The sequence below is a fragment of the Falco biarmicus genome, chromosome 7 (assembly GCF_023638135.1).
Source record: "Falco biarmicus isolate bFalBia1 chromosome 7, bFalBia1.pri, whole genome shotgun sequence".
Taxonomy (NCBI): Eukaryota; Metazoa; Chordata; class Aves; order Falconiformes; family Falconidae; genus Falco; species Falco biarmicus.
In genome coordinates this window covers 55110640-55130952 of record NC_079294.1, presented here as the reverse complement: position 1 = coordinate 55130952, position 20313 = coordinate 55110640, and the positions used below count along the sequence as shown (strand labels likewise).

The 20313-nt window shown below is 37.2% G+C and overlaps 1 protein-coding gene across 9 annotated transcripts in view; it reads left to right on the top strand.

The window, feature by feature from the left end:
• Positions 1–20313, top strand: part of TCF12 (transcription factor 12) — a 173917-nt gene that overhangs the window by 37364 nt on the left and 116240 nt on the right. For all 9 annotated transcript variants that reach the window (XM_056345683.1, XM_056345689.1, XM_056345688.1 and 6 more), the window contains exons 4-5: positions 11156–11229; positions 14928–14996. In XM_056345683.1, the coding sequence (XP_056201658.1) occupies positions 11156–11229; positions 14928–14996 (143 nt within the window). The remainder of the gene's footprint in view (positions 1–11155; positions 11230–14927; positions 14997–20313) is intronic.

Genomic DNA, 20313 nt, shown 5'->3' with positions numbered 1-20313 from the left:
GTGTTAAGGGAAGCAGGATGGCCCCTCTGGGTGGCAGCCAGCCCTTAGTTGTTAGTGAGATAGGCTTGTGTTTGCATACATAAAACTTGACTCATAAGCTGTTGTCTGGCAATGGTTCCTGCAGCAAAATCCCTTGTGAGGAGCTGGTAAATGTTTGCTTGCCTGTTGGAAGGCTTGCTTTGCAGGAGGAGGTTCAGTACTGCTGTAGCTTGCATGTTGGCTGGCCCATCTGCTGGGTACTGTGCTGGCAGGGCTGGTGGTGACCCGCTCTTTGCAGTGCTGGGGAATTGCAAGGGTTTTAGTATCCTTCCACTACTTATTTTTACTCAGCTGTAATATTAAACTTCAAGCGTTCTTCCAAATTTTGATGGAAAATCATTAGCTTCTGTGTAGTTAATTCTGATTAAATATCCCAAGAAATCTGTTCTGAATGTTAAGGTGTAAACTCTATGGGAATGAAGTTGTTGAGACTATTTGATGCTTTTGTAGAAGGACAGACTTTTAAAACATCCTGGGAAGAGGATTTTTTTTAATTAAAAAAAAAAAATAGTTATTGATTGCTGCTTGCTTTTTGCCTATAGACTATTCAAGTTAATGTTAGGAAGTGTTTAATACTGCATTATTAATGTAGGAAAGATAATTACCAGGTAAGGGTGCTTTTCACCACGGAAAGACTGCCTACTGCATTTTATTAGCTTTCAGCATTTTCTAGCTGTAACCTACAGAACTGCTGTAACAGCATACTTTTGGGAAGCGGCAGCAATTTTTTTTTGTTTATTCAAAGTGCAACTTGTCCTCATTTAAAAAAAAGAAAGAATAGGCATGAATGCACTTTAACACCAACAGGTATGTCAATTCCAGCTATAACGTTGCTAAGAGAAGGAAGGCAATTTAATATGGGATTACTTGAATATAAATTCCAGTTCTAACTTTTCCATCAAAGTTCTGCTTCTGAAGTGCGTATGGTTTCTAAGTGCATTTTATTAAGAGTGTTTTAGTTCATGTAACACTTGTTACAAGGAAAGCATCGAAAACTCACATTTCTATAAAAAGTGTGATATTTAGGATTTAAGCCAAGGAGAAATGTTACACAGTCCAACCAGACTATGGAATATTAAATGAGAAGGTAGCAGAAGAAATTGAGGAAGAGCAGTGAAGTCTTCAAACAGGGGAAAAAAAAGTCTTTGGTTAAGAAGGAAAGCTGGAGAAATCTCAACATCTTCACTACCAAACGTAGCTATTTCTGGACTCATTTACACCAGACCAAGATCCTGCCAGATTTAGTAGTTATTTTCTGGAATAGAAAAATAAGTTACTTTTTTTTTAGTTACCACAATGCTGAACAGAGTCTTAACTACTCTAGAGGAGTTAGTTCTGTGTTACTGATCCTCAAAAGATGGAATTTTGTTGTCAGCAGGTAATCTTTCCAGACTTAAAAGCTGTAACAACATGGATATACTAGCAGAAGAACATTAAAATGTGACTGATTCTGAAGTGCAGCAGAAATTAGTAGATCAGCTAATAACTTCTGGTTACGAAGGAAGAAACTAGTGAATGCAGGCGTCAGCAACTTACTATGTCATTGAGCTGTGGTGAGATGTCTTGGTTCAATGGGAGAAACAGCCTCTCTTTGAAATAAAAGGAAAGAGTGGAAACATCTAATGAACAGGAACGAATGTTTTTGAGGTTTGAAGGTAAGCTAGGCTCCCTGAGACATCTCAGTTGCTGCAGTACTGCTATGTATTAGTGCAAGGCCCATTAACATCAGGCAGCAATCTTCCTTCCACCTCGTTTGTTGGTGTAAGAGACTGAACTGTATCATATCAGTTTTCCAGGCATGGTGGGCACACCATCATTTACTGCTGCTCACGCCAAGGGAGCTGTCAACACAAAGCTTGCCTGCTGCCTCAGCAGGCAGCTAACAGCCCAGGCAGCAAGGACCTTGATTCAGCAAATATTTGTGCAGATATTATGATATCTGGGACATTTAAAGGCAAATTTCTCTTTGTCAGAGAATGTAATGTTTTCTTACTTTAAGAGCGAGATGCAAAAATACCAATAACATCTCTGTTGAAGAAGTGGTTAGTAAGAAACATCTCAATGTTGAGGAAAGAAAGCATTCTTGGTGCTGGGGTTTTTTTGGGGGTGGGTTTGTTTTTTGTTTGGGGTTTTGGGGGGGGTGGGGGGATTGTGGTTTTGTTGTGTTTTTTTTTTTTTTTAAGGTATCTGAGGGCCCTGCTGACAGTGGAGGCTGGGGCACATCTCCATCATTTGTTCAGATTGGAATCTGGCTATGACTTTTGGAAGTAATGGAATTATTGAGAATTATTGGTTTTGGACCTCTGCAAAAGGAGAATATCTGGCAAGAGCTTTACTACATTCCAGCACTAGTTAGTACAAAATGCATACTGGAAAATTAGTCCTTGATACTGCAGACTAATGCTGAGTTTCATCAGCTCAAATTCTTCCGCTGTATAAATGCAGGTAGAGATGCTTCTTTAAAGTTTTAACAGATTATTTCAAACATTTTTTTTCTCCATGCCTAAAATAATACAAGAAAACACTTTTTGCTATAGGCAGCTTTTTTACTGAGGGGAGAGATATTGTCTTTCCCTTGAACAAACCAGCTGGTCACTTCATTGTGCTGCAGGGCAAATGGTGAAGCCTTATCCCTGCAGAAGATTCTTTCTTGGATGAAAATGAAGAAGTATGGAGGGTTTCTTGTTGATTTTCGGCAAGAGAGGGGAAAGATAATTGAGGCAGGTTGTAATAATTATCTAAGTCAACATTTGCTGTATTTATTCTATTGGTTTTTCAATGTAACTTAGAACTAGCCTACCGCATCTCTGGTATAGATGAAGAGATGTGCAGAGCTTTCATATATCCATTAAGCATTCTTCCCTGTTCAAATACTGAACAGATAAACTTTTGTTTTAGCGTTAAAAGATGATGTCTAATGCTGACATGTTCCTATAACAAACACTTTCCTCAGCTGAACTGAGAGACAGAATTCTCTTAGGAAGAACTTGTGTTCACTCAACCCCTGATGTGTAACTTCTCTTTCATTCAGTAGTGAGGGTTCAGTCCTGTGGGTGAGTGTTAGATGTGCTCTTTAGAACAAGTAATTGTAAGAAATAATCTGTTTAAAGGTATGCCCTTTTTAGACATAAACCTGAAAACCTTTCAAACTTCTTTGTATTCTACATGCTTTGTTTTAGAAAAAACTTAAGATGTTAGTGTATTGTGCTTTTCACGTGAGATGCCGAGATGCTGTGCTGCGCAGTTAATAATAAACTTTAGATTTCAGTAGTGTAGGGTAGCCAAAAATCTGGTACAGACATATTATGTACCTTTGCAAAATATAGGTTTTCTTCCATGTGCTTTTAGGAAACAGCTTGGTCTAGATTTTCTGAAGATGAGACTCAGAAATCTGTGATCTTGACTGCATGTCTGTAAATATCTTAGCTCCCCATCATGGAAGTGTAAATGTAGAACTGCATTGGCATTTCCTTGGCTATACGTGTACTATAATTGCCATTTTACCTAAAGCTTAAAACCTGGCTTGCTAAGATGGAAGGGTTTTGTTTGATATTTTATTTCTCCTCTGGTTTAGCTGCATGAACTCAGAAATTAAAAATACGTGATTTTTCTCACAAATTTGTTTTTAAGTGTGTTTTTTTTCTCTGCTTTTAAACGGTTTGTTATGTCAGAGGGTCTCTTTCGCTGTAAAAGGTTTGAGTATTAGAGCATTAATGATGATCTGAATATCAACAAAGTACTTCTGATTTGTTGCAATGGGATAATTAATTGTACGTGTACAAAGATGCATGACAATCATCCACTCCATGAAAGGATGCTGACCTCAGGTTGATCCTGGAGTTTGTTTTCAAGAGGGTCGAAGTTTGCTGTGCACCTTGTGATTACAGTAAATGACAAAAGCACTTTTTCTTAATGTTTTTTAGACATGTTAGAAAAGCTGTCACACTTGCAGTGTTTCCCTTACTCATGAGTGTTAGCGCCTCAGTTACAACACTCAAACTGTATTGTGTCCTGCTGCTTGAATGGGCCATTTTCTGCACTGTTGTAATACAGTTGGTAGCAGTAGCTGTTGACTGTGAGGCTATATTTGAATATTTTTGGCCTGGTGTGTGCAGTCTTGTGACACTGGCCTTAATTTGGTGTATACATAAATATATATATATACACACACACATGTATTGAAGTGTATGGTTATATAAAGCCGTTGAGTCATAACTGAAGTAACCACAGGAAAAATTGCCCGTAGAATGGATTATTATGATAGCTAATATCTTAGGGCTGAGACTTACTTGTTAGAGCTGTTCAATCTGATACTTCATGGCTCAATACAGAGAGGGGAATAAGCAGCATGATGCAATTTAATAGCAATTTAACTCTGTGTTTGCATGTGAATAAAAGCTCTGGATTGTATCCCTGCTAAAGGCTTGATCTCTAAGCTGGTTTGCTTTATTCATGTTTGTAACCAGGGTGCTTTCAAAATACACTCTGTGTGCACACATGTAAATATTACTTATACAGGATATAATCCATGAAGATTAGCATTTTAATTTTTCTTATAGAATTTTAACCTTAAATTGGATGGAAGAATAATATTAAAGCTTGTATTGATACAAGGATTTTTTTTTTCCAGGGGCAAAGAATAGCTTTACTGTGTAGTGCTCTGAGCAGCTCTGTGGATTTCTAAGGAAGTTTCCTTTTTTGTTTTAAACTAGTTTGAATGATATTTTTTGACAGTTTTCTTGATGAGCTTATACTTTAACTGTCTGAATAAACATGCACAAGTAACAAATGTATTGCAACAGCATGTTACATATGGTATTATAAATATGCTGTCCTCTGAATTGTACCTGATGTACTTTTTCTGGCAAGGTGGGTGTGGCAATGTGCAGTTTCGGATTTAGTACAGTTTGGGTGGGAAATGCCAATTACAATTTTATTTTGAGCAGGTTGCGTTGTATTTAAAGTCTCCAGGTCGTGCCAGGTCACTTGGTGTGTTCAGTGATGTGATTTAGTCTAGGAAGCAGAGAATATGAAAAAGGAGAAGCAGGTAACTTCTGACATTTCTGTAAGAGTGCTGCTATTACAGGAATTAATAATCTAATGTTCTTAGGGAATGCATGGTCCTTATTACAATAAATGAATAGAATTGTTTGTGAAATTAACTTAAAAGTAGTAATGGCCTTCTTTTTTTTAATAGCAAATCATATTTAGGTAATTAATGGAAACAAATCTGAAACATACTTGGTAGTTATACAGGAACTGTATTACCGGTACTGACTTTTGATGTTTGTACACACTTATTAATCAAATTAAAGCCTTCTTCAGTTTTCCTGAACCAGTGTGACTTTTTTCCATTTTCTTCTGACTTTATACAAGCTAAGTATTTTGTTGTATTAGAAAAGGTTCTTCAAGTGTACACCCCAAAGTTTCTGACCTGAGAAAATACTGGTCTTGCAGATCAGTTTCTGTATGAAAGTATAGGTTTTAAACAGCTTTCCATGAAGAGAGAATTCAAACTAATTTTTAACACCTGTTAAAAAACTTTGGTTTAAGTTTTTTAGTTATTGCCCAGGCAAGTTGTGTGCTTGCTGTACATTCCTCCCATCTGAATAATTTTGTTCTCCTGAAGTTTTAATTGTGATTGCTTGTTCTGGGCATAGAAATTAAGTTTGTGTACCATAGCTTATTGCCTGTTCTTAAAATCATTTCCACAATAACTGGCATAGCAGATGTTTATTCTTTGCTATGTCAGATAATCATGCTCTGGGGTTCTCCAGGATAAACAATGTTTCATAAATACAATTGCATTTACTTACTACTATTAATAATCATTGTTGATACTTTAAACATATCTTGCAAACAAAAATATTAAAACAAAAGCTAGTGTTCTGTGTGCAATAATAGAGATAACTGATGCCTCCTCAGGGTGGCTTTGGTCCTTGCAGCGCTTTGTTGCACTTGTAAATGTCTGCCATGAGAAGTTGGTAGGTAACAACCTCAACTCTCATGGTTATAAACCCGACTAGGCAGGTGGGGAATGATATTGAAACTAACAGTTAAGCCTGGGAGAAGTCTCACTTTTAGACCACGCGATGGATTAAGTGTTCAATCTGTGACTCTGTGGTTCAATACAGGGAGGGGAGTGAGCAGCATCATGCAAATAAATAAAATTTCCTCAGTAAGTTTCCTGAAGGAGTTGTGGAGTCCTCAGTTTGTACCAGACAGCTCTGAGTCAAGATAGTGTTTCTGTGACACATCCATAGCACTTACATTAATCTTCTCTGGAGCAAGAGGTACACAAAGGGACACTGCTCTGCTACTCCCACTGGTGCCTCTAACAAGCAAGTCTGTTACTAGGGGGGCAACTTTCTTTTTTGATCTGGAAGGGCGGGGGAACTTCATATCCATATGCCGTAAGGGAATCGGTGCATTCTCCAAGAAACAGTATGGCTTGAGATTTGAAGTTTCTCATGATCTTATTGTTTTGTGGATTTTTTGTTGGGTGTTTTTTTTTTTTTTGGTCTTTTTAAACACACTTAAAGTACTTCCCTTTGCCTTTCCTTTGGGGGTGGGGTGGGTGGAAAGCGCTCTATTTATATAGTTTGAAATTAAAGTGGTTGGTCTTTTACCTAATTACAGTGTTGCATCTGAATTGATCCCAATGGCACTTGAGTGGTTAGACTGTTCATAGGTTGCCTGGGTTTCATTTCTCTTCTCAATTTGATTAATGCCCTTAGCTTTGTATATATTAAGCCTACCATATGACATCTACTATCAAAGCATCTTTTTGGTTTGAGTGTCTTATGCTGTGTTCTCGTCTCCCTGGGTAACAAGTGTGTGGAACTGTATCTTCTCTTGTTTATCTAGCTTGCAAATTTCAGGTACTTTGTTGGAATATAAATGATTTTATTATGTTATTAAAAATACTATGTCTACTATAAAATGAGAAATATTTTCTATATGGAAGCAACAAGAAGAGGCTGAGAACTAGCCTTAACCTATTGAAATTTAATTTTTTTAATTGATATAGTACTTTTACATCAAATAGTGTTTCTCCTTGCACCCCCTTACTGGAAAGTCTAGACCTAAAATTCAATTTTGGGTTGCAATTTGTATCATATTTCATGATAGACCTTTGCAATATAGGGTCTAATGTTAGATTGATTTGTTTGGGTGTCTAAGATGCAAAATACAATCAACACTGTTTTGGTTTGTGCTCTAGGTTTTTTGCAGTTGATTTCAGTAGTTGAATCTTATCTGAAGGTTAATCTGAAACAAAATTGGATAAAGAAGCTATAAAAGGTAGAAACTCATACCTTGAGTACCTAGTGTGTGATGATTTTTATTTTTTTTTTGTGTCAAATCATTTATTTTATCAACATCATAGCAGATGGTAACCCTAAGAAGTATATTATTTTGTTTACACGAACTTTAGGACATTTGTCTCTTGAAATAAATTTTAAATATGGTTGTCTTATACCAGTAAGAACAACTTTCATTTCAGTTTGATTGTAAGATCCAGGTTTTTTATTAGATGAATGTTTGGACCTCTTTCTTCAGAATGAATACATATGTTGAAGTAACGAGGCAACAAGTTTCTTCAACTTTTCTTCTAGAAGAGCTTGAAATGCTCACAGTGCCATCTTAGAAGTGGCATTAAGCAAAGTCTTTTTAGAATTCGATGCATGAAGCCAGAGAGCATCTTCACGACTGCTTGGCCTGGCCTTCCTGGAGTGAGTGAGGAGCACTGAGGTTCTCCTGTGACCTGGCGGAGTCCCGGATTTGGGCAGTGCTCAGCCTGGGATGCCCTGCCAGCCCTCCCTGGGCAGCGGGAGCAAGTGCGGTGGAGGTGCCATGTAAGCCAGACGCACAGGCTGCCAGCTGAACGGCCCAAGGATCCAACTTAATGAATTACTCCCTATCTAAACTAGCATGTCTGCTATAGAAGTAGCTGATTTCGATTGAGAACTATGAAATCAGCTCGTGAGTCATGTCACTTTTCATGCTCAATGCCTACTAAAAAAAAGGAAGTGAGGTTAGACCCTCATCGTGCTTCTGGCTGCATGTGTCTGTGTTATTAGACCTTAGTAACAGGCAGTTGTTGAATTTTCCCCTTTTTTGCGTTGCCTGAACAGAGTGAGATATTGCAGCCTTTCCCAGTGCAGCATGTTTTTCAGTGCTCTGCTAGCTGTCACAGTTTTCCTGTGCCCTTTAACATCCGTGATGAATTAGTGGATAGTGGAATTGGACACTGCGTTTCCTTGTAGAAGGGGTTATACGAAGGTGGTGGTCCCCCTAGTTCCTCCATTCCATTTTGTGTTTCCCAGGAAAATGCTTGAACCCTTTTGATGACACTTCTGCTTTGAGACTTCGTTGAACTTAAAATCATAGGTGACTCCTGTGTTCCTTGTTACTGAGTGTTCCCTATTTTGGGCTTACCACCTGTCTGGAAGGTGTATCTTATGCTCCTGCCATAGAGGGCTACCTTTGGCTGTTTTAAAGGATGCGCTGGTTGGTTGTGGCCAGTCTGCTAGGGTTTGCCTGGGTCTCTGCCTCTTTCAGCATTTGGTTGTTTTGCATCTGCCACTGGTGGAAAAAACATTAGTGTGCAAACCAGAACAAATTCCTTGAGCACCATTGTAGACACGTACTTGATTTCCTGGTTGAGTGTTGCTGGCTAGCCGGTTCTCTGCTTGTTTGGGGTGTGCTGTGTTGATGGGGACTGAGGGCAGCAGGGGTGGTGTTCCAAGTCAAATCCAAATGTTGGAGTAAATCAGAGTGCCGGTGTTCTGTATGCAGTGTATGAAATTTTTCCTTGTAGCCTTTAAGGAGCTTCTAAAATGTGAATGCATGTGCCTTGTGTGCAAATTCTGATTAAAGGGTAGGTCTAGATGCAGCCTGGTTTAGGCTTGTAAGAAAAGAAAAGAGATGCTGCATGAAAAGGAGGAAGAAGACACCTGGCGGAAAAAAAGGAAGCGTGTTGATACTCCTGACTACTCTAGCTAACTGTACTGGGCTTTTTTAGAAGAAAGAATCCTGAAAGCTCTTTAGAAATTAATTTTCATCCCCGTATTAAACCGTTACATTTTGTTTTAGAGTGGTTTCTTTGAACAATTCATTTTCATAATTCATATGGTAGATTTAAAGTGAGAGTTTTTAATTATACATGTGCTGATTTAGTAGTACCTTAACCTATGTCCTTATGTCCCACTGGCTCAAACTTTTAAAGGAGTAACATGTTTTACTGGTTAGGAGTCATGCACCTAAACACTCTACAGTTAACCATTATTTCCTGACATATTTCCTTATTTGTAAGTGGGTTGATACAAAGTACTGTCTTAAACTTTCCCAAAGACACTGTCTTGCAGTAAGATAGCGTTCTCTTCACCACTGTGCCCCCCCCTCCCCCCCCTTCTCTTTTTTCTCTTTTGAAACTAAGGCAATGGAACTTGTTATGATAATCACTGGATTACTAGCGCTGTTGTTTCTGGCAGAAAAGAGTCAATTGTGCCAAAAGATTACTTTTGCCTTTGTCAGTGCCAGCCACCACTTTTTACTCAGCTCCTGGACCAGTTACAAGGAAACAACAATGCTGTCAGCTGCAACAGGCACCAAACTTCCACAAACTGCTGGCTCAACGTAGTTAGTGGTGGGTTTGAATTTTCAAAGAGTGTTCTCCAGCCTTGAGTATCTTCCCTGCAGTACACAAAAGGTGTCTAGGCTTTATCTGGGTGATGGCACTGTTCTCTCAGTTTAACAGGCCTTCTGCATGCTGTCTTTGTCAAAACGGTATTTTTAGCTTCATAAAACACATTTCTTAAGGAAATTATTATTAGAATACTGTTACTCCATAGGTAATTTTATTTATAAATATTTACATTATTTCCTTCCATTTTATCCTGTAGCGTGGCCGGTCTGAGAGAGATGTGTGAAAATTTTAGAGTTGCAATATAAAGTTAGGGTTTAAGGATGATTATATGGAGGACCTTGCACCCATTTCTTATAAATTATAACTTATAAAGCTTCATAAATAGTTTATACGTTATATCATATGAAGAATTTATGCTCTATATCAAAATTCTTAAAGAGACATTTGGGTGACAGGGAACTAATTTGTGCTTTGTAGGCCCAAGTGTGTGTAAATCTGCAATTTAGGATGGAGGTGTTTCACCTGTTTAAAAAAAAAAAGTCTTGTGATACAGATAATCAGAAACCTAATTACTAATTACCTTATCCTATATGAATGAATTGGCCATAGGGATTCAGATATTTTAGTTATTTTGGAATGTGGTTTAAAGATGGTTTGACCAATTAACTTTGAGTAGGAAGTAATTGGAGAAAGTGTTGGCAACAGTATTTCTAATAGTTGGCTAGATAATACATGGGATATATATTCTGATCTGAGTTTAAAGATCACCCAATTTTTCCTTCCCCTTTCTCTTGAGCTGTAACCTGGATTTGCATAAAGGGAACCGATTCTAAAAGAACCGTTAGAGTTAAAAAAAATTCCTGTTTTAGTAAAGCAGACACCACAAGTCTGTGGGCGCTTTTTTTTTTTAAAAGACATTGAAATATATCCAGTCTGTCTTGCCTTTTTACCCCCTTATGCTAAAGTACCTTGCATGTCATATAAAGACCAAGTAGGGGAAATAATTTTGCACATTTTACGATACTTAAGCAAGACACGAGAGCAAAGACTAGAGAACAAGTATGTGTTTCACAGTATGTGTTGCAATATTCTATGCTTAAGATGCAGGATAAATCAGGCTGTGCAAAAAGCAATGCCAACATCGTTGTGCTTGTTTGTTACTCATGCTAATTTCTTATGGATTGGGTAGGGCAGACACTGCAGATTGGCAAATTCTTGACTTTTTATGCTCCTGTTTTCAACAGCTGCAGGTGTCCAAATGAGTAGGTTGCTTTGTAGCCAGCTTCATTAAAAAGGAAACTGTTCATCTTAAGTTTTGGTTTTAGAAATACAGCTTTAAGTGTATGGAAGCGGATGAATTTGCTTTAAGTGTATGAAAGTGGGTGAATTTGCTTTCAGGTTGCATCAGAGAACATTATGCTTTTGCTGTCTTTTCTTATAGGTCTGTATTTTTCTTTTTATTGCTAGGTATGGATGAGCGAACAGGTGCCACATCCTGGGGAACAAGTGGTCAGCCAAGTCCTTCATATGAATCTTCAAGGGTAAGGTTCTCATGTAATAATTCATATTAAAGTTTATGGGAATGTACAGTGAAAATTAGCAGATGATTTGGCAATGCTTTTGGATGGTAAGCTCCTTTAAATACACAAATTATCATTTTTTGAGACTTCAATGACTTTGATATGCTGCAATAGGGATTCAGATTTCTAAGGCTAAAAAATATATGTGAAGAATTTATGAAAATAAAGTATATATAACTGTATACTTGAATGATGAGCCCAGGTTTTATTTACCTTATGGTCAGAAAATGAAAGCAGAAGTCATGTTACTTAAGAGCAGATTCATTAGCTAAGTGTAGGGAATGCTTGCCTCTCCATTAATATTAGCCAGCTGTAGTATGTGCTGTGTCACGGTGTTGGAGAGAGGCTTCTCTTTTTAAATAGAATCCTCCTGTTTCCATTCCAACTTCATCCATCCTGCTTTTTGAGCTAAAGGTTATTGATAGTATCTAATATTCAAAAATAATACTGCCTTTTTAAAACCTCAGTGATCAAAAGCAGGCTTTCCCTGTAGTAAATCACATTCCCTTTCATCTGCTCAAGTTTCTTTTTATGAATATCTGCTCCCTAGAAGGCCAATGAGCTAAGTACCTAATGAACTAATTACTAGAAATACACAGTATAGCTGGTGGGCCTAGTCTAAATGATCTGTTCTAATTGCAGTACCCCTGAGCCAGCGAGTTGTGTTAGCTCTTGCACCTTGGCAGCTTTCTCTTGCTGTGGAATGGAACGAGTTGGCAAGGTCTGGATGTTGTTAAAGCCTCTGTCTGACTGTGGAAAAGAGCGTTAGGAAGATTGGTCATGAAGTCCTAATTTTTCCATCGATCATTGATAAATGAATTATGATAATGAGATAGAAGAACTTTATGGGTTGCACAAGTGTTTCTGTGCAACATAGAAATTAGGCATTCTTTTAAAACATCCTGCATAATCTGAGGCATGAAGCCCAGCCTTTTAGATGCTTTTTCTATATTTGAAATGATGGAATCTTATTATACAGCTTTAAGTAACTTGTATTCTTCTTGTCTGGTGTTTTGATACTCACTTATGATGTTGCTGATCAATTTTAATCAATTATGAGTTAAGCTGACCTAACTGGAATTTGAGCTTGTGATTCATCAGCTGTGTGGCTATGTTAATCACTTTTTTTTTAATGTTAGAGCGTTAACCAGCTAGCATTCCAATAATGTCAAGTCAGGGTGCCTGGTGTGTGGGTCTGTTTTGGTTTTTTTGGGTGGGGTTTTTTTGATTTATTCTTGGGGGGTTTTGTGCTGGTGTGTGGTTTGAGTGTGTTGGTTTTTTGTGTGTGTTTTGTTGTTTGTTTTTACTATAACTGAAGATCATGACTAGGAAATTTAAACACGGGTCAATAACGAAATCCTCCACAAATTATACCCTAAAGTTGGTAATAAAGGCAGATGTCAGTGCTCTAACAGAGGTATACCAGAAGTTAGAATCATAGGAAGATTTGGTATGTATCATTGAGAAAAGCAAATGTAAATGAGCGATGTTAAATTCTTATACGTGTCAGATGTCCATCTCCCCCTATTGTAAGCAATTGTAACTTGGACATAAAATAGTTTATATTAAAAAAGAGAGACACACAGAAAAAAAAGGAAATATATCCTCCTAGCAAACAATCCTTGCTGAATCATAATTTGTTAGGACAGTTTCAGCTGAAGTCAGTTGGACTCCAGCCACAATGAATAATATATTGTTAAGAGTTAATGGAATCTATCCCCACAATGTTCTGAAGTATTTCTTCCTCTGCTGGCTAGGTGAAGAGGATTTTTCCTCTTAGATGAAGCACCAATTATTTATAGCTTGTGATGGGGTTCTTTTGTGTTTGCTTTTTTTTAAGAAAATATGTTCCGTTTTGTTTAAACTGGAACATACTGTTTTAGCAAGTCTTTCTTAATTCAAGTTAAATATGTTATAATGCAGTATTTTAGAGAACTGGCAGTTAATGCTGTCTGATTATTTTTTTTTAAAGTTAGAGAGTTCGAAAATACTGACATGTAAATTTATTTCCCTATTTCTATTTGTGGCTGAATGTAATGATTTTATAGCATGTTTTTATGTACATCAGTATAAAATTTAGAGAAGACTGAACACGTGCATAAAAACTTCCCCGATTTATAAACTGAAAATGAACTAATCAGTTTCACCTCTTACTTTTGTCTCCCAAAACAATGTTTTGTATGTTTTGCCTTCTCTTTTTTTTTTTTTTTTTTAAAGTTTGTTCCCATAGTGTTGAGGTGGTAAAGTTTTCTTCACTTCAATAGATGATTCATTTTTTTTTTGTTTGTTTGTTTAAAGGCAGCAGAAATCTTATGAGGGGGAAAACACCCCAATAGTCCTAAATTCTAGTGAAAGATTATTATAATTAAGTATTTTTACAAATGTTTTCCTACACTAACTTTTTTTTGGAAAACCTGCTAAATGATATCAATTTAAGAGCCAGTCTCATGTTGGCAGAGAAGGTGACATCAGACTGTTCGTAACATTTCTCCGTGGGGTCCGCTTAGAGTTGTGAGCTGTTGGCCCCGCAGCCCTGAAGCATCAGCACAGCAGCAGTTCAGGATCACTGACCAGGTGGTAGACGCTGGTTTTACTGGGAAGCCTCGTGTTCTTGGGGTGTCTCAGGAGGCGTCAGCCTCTGGTGCTGGGCTTTGAAAGATTATAGCACGCCTGTGTCTCCTTGGTTTTACCTAGTGTATCAGCTTCATGCAGTGAGGAATAAGGTAGGCCTGTCCCACAGGGTCAGCGTGGGTGTTCTGCAGAATCAGTGTGAAGTCACTATCTAAAGGAATTCGGAAGGTTTGGCCGAATTTTATGAATCTGTTATTCATAGTAGATCTCAGCCCAGGTCTTCAATACACCTAAAAGTTGCATAGTGGGAGGGGAAGAAAAGCCAGCTTTTTGTAGGGGCCCTGCATGAAGCAATAAAGAATGCTTTTCTGGGATATAATTTAAATGACAACAGTTGTTTGTTGTGTGGTTGTTGGTTTTTTTTTTTTTTTTTTTTCAAAAAAAACCCTGAATTCCTCTTACAAGAAAACTCCATTCCTATGTTTCCCCCCAAAACATGATAAACACTAGAAATGCATACAATCTGTATATAGCACTGGTAACGGTTAAGAAGCACAGATTAATTCATCCCATGGCTATGTTCTCCAAAAATATATCACAAACGAAGTTCTCTTCTGCACTGAAATTACTGAAAAAGCACTGGACTTCATTTACCAGTCTAAATCAAGTTTGCATGCATAAATTTTGGGTAAGATGTATGGTCTTAATTTTTTCGTTTTTTTTTTTTTTTTTTTTTTTTCCAACTAATGAGACACATGACTGCCTCAGAAATTTGAGTAAAGATAAGTTCTAACTGCAATTTCATATGCTGCCAGATCAGATGACTGAGGAAGAGCTAAAATGAGTGTGTGGGTCTGTGTTGTAAGAATATAGATCAGCTTCTCCGGAGGCAGCGCAAATGATACACTTAGCCTTTTACATTCTAGGTTATTCTTTGAGGTGATTAACAGAGTTTCAAATAAATTATAATAGTCTTAAATGTTCAACTTTAACTTCAAAATCAAGTGCTTTCCCTTCCCACCCCCCACCCCCAATTTCAATGTAGAATGTTGTTGTCCTAATAGTTCTTACTACTTGCGTGTTCACAGGAAAATGGCAGTCTTCATGGAAAAAGTTCAGACCTTTCCACAGATATGGAAAAATTGAAACCTCAAGAGGTACCATTTATTCTTTTTATCTTTTGTGTATTTTTATGTTTTTGGTTTTTTTCTTAAACCTGAGTGCAGCCTACTACTGGAGTTTTCCTTTAAAAGTCACAGTACAGTGACAAAATGATTTAAGAATTTGAATTGTTGGCTCAGTGTTGGCTGGAATTTCTAAAGGCATGTAAAGACGATGAGTTTTCAATTCAATAGAATTAGAATTTGGTGCTAGTTAATTACATAACTTTTAAAGGCTAATGAAGATAGATGGTGGAAGGCTGGCTAAAGGAGGTCTTCCTCTCCTAACTCTTGCCAAAGGTCTGTTTGGGTCCCTATAGGTGGTGTGATCATGTCCAGCAATGCTGCTTAAGGGAAGTGTAAGTATAGGGCAAATATTTTGGCACCTTTACTGTTGTACATTCCCAGCAAAGCCCAGCACTTAGGCCCTCCCGAGATTTCCTGGACAGAGCCGATCTTTTGGACATTGTTCTTAGAGCTGTTGGTGGACACGTTCTCTGCAAGTCATTAATTTTTCGGACTTTGATTACAGTTTTGGCAACAATTACAAGCATTGTGTGGCAAAATACTGATGTTTTTGTCTTTAAGTATGCTGATTACCATGGTCCTGTGTTCTGAATAGTAATGATTGGTTGTTACTGATGTACTTTAGAATTCTGTTTTTTTGGTGATGTTCCCCTCCCTCCCCCAGCATCTTTATTTTACATGCCTCTTCAACGTCTCTCGTCAACCAAGTTGAAGAATTGTAATCTATGTGTCTTTGCTTGTATGGTAACTTTTCCTAACCTGTGGTTATTTCTTGGTGCTGTTCTTTGAATCTTTCTGCTGCTTCTGTGTAACTTAAGAGTTAGGGTGATTATGGCTGCATGCACTAGTCAAGATGAGGGTATACCATCAATTTACGCATGACTTAATGACACTTTCATTCTCTGTTCCTTTCTTACTCATTATGAAGTGCATTTTTTGACTGTTACTGAACTCTAAAGTGATATTGTTTCAAAAACTGTGTAGAAAAATATTTTTTCTTACATTGTATACTAGTTACCACATTGTTATGCCATTGAGCTGGTTTTTAACGTTTCTTTTGTATTTATTTACACCAAACTTTATTTGCTGTTTTACTGCCAATTTCATGGAGAACTTGCTTTGCAACTCTGCGGTAACATTTAGCTAGGACTATTTTTAAACTTTTTTGTTATCAGCAAACTTTATTATGTCTTTGGTCAACCACTTTTTATGATTTATTTATGGAATTGTTGAAGAACGTTGGTCTGAATGCAGTTTTTTGGGAAGTGGGGAAAACACATTGGTTAACTTCTTTTCATTGTGAAAATTGGATGTATATTCCTGTGCTTGGGACAGGGTGTTTATGTATTTTAATCAATAATTAATTCACAAAAGATCCTTCTCTTGTTTCCCATAGCAGTTTATTTCAAGAGTCTCTGGTAATACTGTACTGAAACCTAAAATATTCTTAGACAATAAGTATTTTGAACTAACATGGAAGGCTGAGAATCACTGCAGGCTTGAGAGAACCTTGTATGAGCCATATTTTTTCATTACCTAGTAATGTTAAATAGCATTCTAACCCTGAGAGACCAGTGGGTATTTGTGTTAGAATTGGCTGTGGCGATCTGAAATTTGTGAAGAGGTACAAATTGAGACATGAGTGATGTGTGTGTGCAAAATCTCTGTTGCATAGGCCAAATGTTGTGATAGAAAAATGAATAATTTGAAAATATATCGGGGGAGGGAGAAAAAATAGGAAAGCTTTATTTCTACAGTAGTAATTCAGAAATCGTGGTTATTCGCAAGTCAGTGGAATTCTATAAAATGCTGATGGTCTCCTTTACTCTGGAATGATGATACTGAAGTCCATATACAATACTGTGTCAAAATATTCAATCTCTTGTGCTTGTTCCCTCCCCACCCCCCCCCAACTTTACAATCTTGCTTTTTCTTCTGTGTGTGCAACAGTGGTGGTTTTCCAGTGAATATCTTCTGGTTAGTGAATGTAGGTCCCTCCGTTATGTGAGTGATATACAGCTAGAGATATTTTTGCATGTGTTCATAATCCCTTGCATTAGAAGCGTAGCTAGCTCTTCGTGTATGTTGCAGAGGACTGTAAAGCAGCTTTTTGAAAGCCTTGCTCTGCTGAGCTCTTCGAGGCAAATTCCCAAGTAGCGTGTTTGCTGCACAATAACGTATTGCACTTGAAAGTTTTGTCTTCCTGTTGTGAGATGATTCCGAAGTTTTTAGCTTTCCTGCTTTATTTGGGAGTTATAATTTTTACTCATAACCTAGCAACAAATTGCTATAATCGCTTTTTTGGGGATAAACGTTGTCTTTTAATTAAGTATTTTTCTACCATAGTTTTTATTGCAGTGTGGTTAATGATTGCTTTTATTCCATGAAGAATAATGCTCCATGAGGTTTTCTTTCATTGTTTTGATTTTGTTGCAACATGTCTTTGCAATAAAAGGCATAAGTTAGTTTTTCATCTGTTTAGATTGCTGTCTCCAAATCAAGCAAATCTAAAAATAGTTTTTGTAAGACACTTCCTTAGTGGATAGCCTTTATATATATATAGACACATAATAATTTTTACTGATAAAAATGTAGCATAAATTAGCGGAGGTATTTTTCTTCCAAAATCTGAAGTTGTGGGTGTTTTAATTATCTTTCAGCATGTATATTGCACTAAAAGCTGTGAGTGTACATTTTGACCTGATTTAGCATAGAATCTAGCTTCAGCACTGAGTATGCAGTTATCCTCCTTTTCATTTACATAACTCTGCTATGTATCTGCTTGAAGCCAGAGTTGAACTGATCATGATACCACTGCTAGATTTAGATGGGTTTATAGCATCAGTCAACAGGCTATGCCCTCTATTGTACCTAAAATACTCAGACATGAGTTGGAACCTGAAATACTATATGCCCAAACTATTCTTCCCCCCCTACCACCAGTAGCACTTTTAATTTGCAAAGAAGTCAAAAAATAGTAATGAGATAGCAGGTTTTGAAATAGTATTTTATACCTCTTAATCTCAGGTACATAACAAGAAAGGAGGCTGTTAAATAGCAAAACAAGACAAGAGGGACACAGAAATACAGTAAGTGTTATCAAGTCTGTTGTATTTGTGTCCTTTTTGTCCTCTGTTGGTTTTTTTTGCGGGGGAGGGAGGTTGTTTGGTGGTTCTTCTGCTGGTTATTTGCTTTTTCTGATGTACTCTATAAGCAAGCAGATGATTCAGTGTGAAATCTAAGCAAAAATTAAATATCCTATATTCAGTGCACAGGACTCTTTTTCTCAAATTCAACTTACTTTGTAATTTGATTTATGGACAGCACTTTTCAAAGCAAGTTCTGAATGCTTTAGTTAGGTTTTTAAGTGTTGTCTTTGAGCATTTATTGTTAGTATGTTGGCTGTGGCTGTACCTGTATTATTTTATTTCCTGGTTTATAGCTTAGATAAGAGCTAGAAAAATCTGGTTTCAGTCATGTGAGCTGCATTGGAGAAGCTTGTTGGTTTTTTGGGGGGAGTTGTTTGTTTTCGTTTTTATTGCAACTACCTATCATATTGAAATTGGCATTGGAACCTGTTCACAAATTAATTTTCTATGTGGCCAGGAAATTGTCCCATTACATATCATGTTTGTATTTGCCTCACCAGAGTTGAGAGCTGTAATCGACCATTGGGTTTAGCTATTTAAAATGAGATTCATCATTCACTAACTTAACTTCCTGTAAATGGATTTAGAACTGGCAAAAATGGTGATTATTTCAAAACAGATTCCTTGTTCATGTGTTAAGTCCCCTTTCTCCTTCCCAAGCTCTGCTAGTTTAAAAGTAAATAAACAAACTATGTTTTCAGTTGTTCTTATTCCATTCCTGCACAGGTAGCTGTCATCTATTTCAACTTGATATTTGGAAATAAGCTAATGAATATTTCCAGAGCTCTGTTACAAAGTACGTGACTTATGGTGACACTTGGAGGGTGCTTGTGAAAGCTCTCTTGACTTTTCCCAATAATACCTGAGATCTGGGGTAGTGACATTTTTTTTTTTTTTTTTTTCCCCTGCCTCCCGTGTAGCTGGTGACCCAATCATGTATAAAGCTATATTTCTGTTTTTAGGATGTTGTTGTGGAATATTAAAGCTTCCTGATAGTGAAAAGGAATCAAAATTAAAACTAGAAATTGTACAGCTCCTTGTTTCTGGTGCAGTTGGGTGGTCTCCATTGGCTAATTGCATTCATTTCTCTATTTAATAAGTATTATACAAGTTTCTGGCACAATACAGTGAGATGGGGTTGAAGTACTGGCTGTTCTCAGCAGGCTGGGAGACAGCATGTGTGTGTGTGGAGGGAAGAGGTTTTTGTTCCCTGGCACGGCAGACAGATCTTCAGTTTGGTCTCTTAGCATTTGGATTTCAGCAGGCAATTGATAGCAATATGGATGGAATGGTCTAAGGAGTGTCTGGCGTTTCCCATCATGGTCTGTCTGCTCCGTTCCCTGCCTCTGGCATTTTTCCTTGTTTAGACAGTTAAGGTAATTTTCTGTTTGACCTGTGAGACACTGGTGTGTTTTCCTTATGGAGGATGTTGGTGGAGTTAGACCAGAGAAAAGCAGGTTGTTGGATGTGTTTATTATTGGCTGTGTTAGAAAAGATCTGGTGAAGTAGCTGCTCTTCATTTTAGTTTTTGATCATAATGCCTGTTGGTTGGGTGTTTTTTTTTTTTTTTTTTCTGCATAGAAGGTTTATACATTGTTGATTGATTATGTTCAGCCACAAACTGACTTATTCTGTAATTTCCCATTCTCTCACAGAAGAGTCTTTGTGCACATCTCTCTGGTCCACAGAATTATAAAATGTGGTCAGGTATAGTTGCTATTGCAATATCTGAGCTAATAGTCTGTGTATAAATAATTTGAAAGTAAGTTTTGAGACTTAACTTGATTTGTTCTTGTAGAGTTGATTGCAAGTTCTGTATTTTCTGACTTAAAATTGTTCAAATTTTATGAAGTACTTTACTTAAAAACACTAGACAATGCTAAAAATACATCCATATGAATCTCTGTGCTTCTTTAGTACCTTTTTTGTCAGACGTATACTTGAGAATGTACGTATTTTGCTGTCTTGCTGTGCCTTTCCCTGTTCTTCTCAGGTGAATGCTTTATAAAATCATTTTGGTCATCGTTTGGAAACCACATTGTTCGCAACTAATAGTTTGCTACAAGACTGTTTGTGATTTTAACTAGAGCTGTACCATGACTTGTGACAATGTGATGTTTATTGGTGTTGGGTTAAGA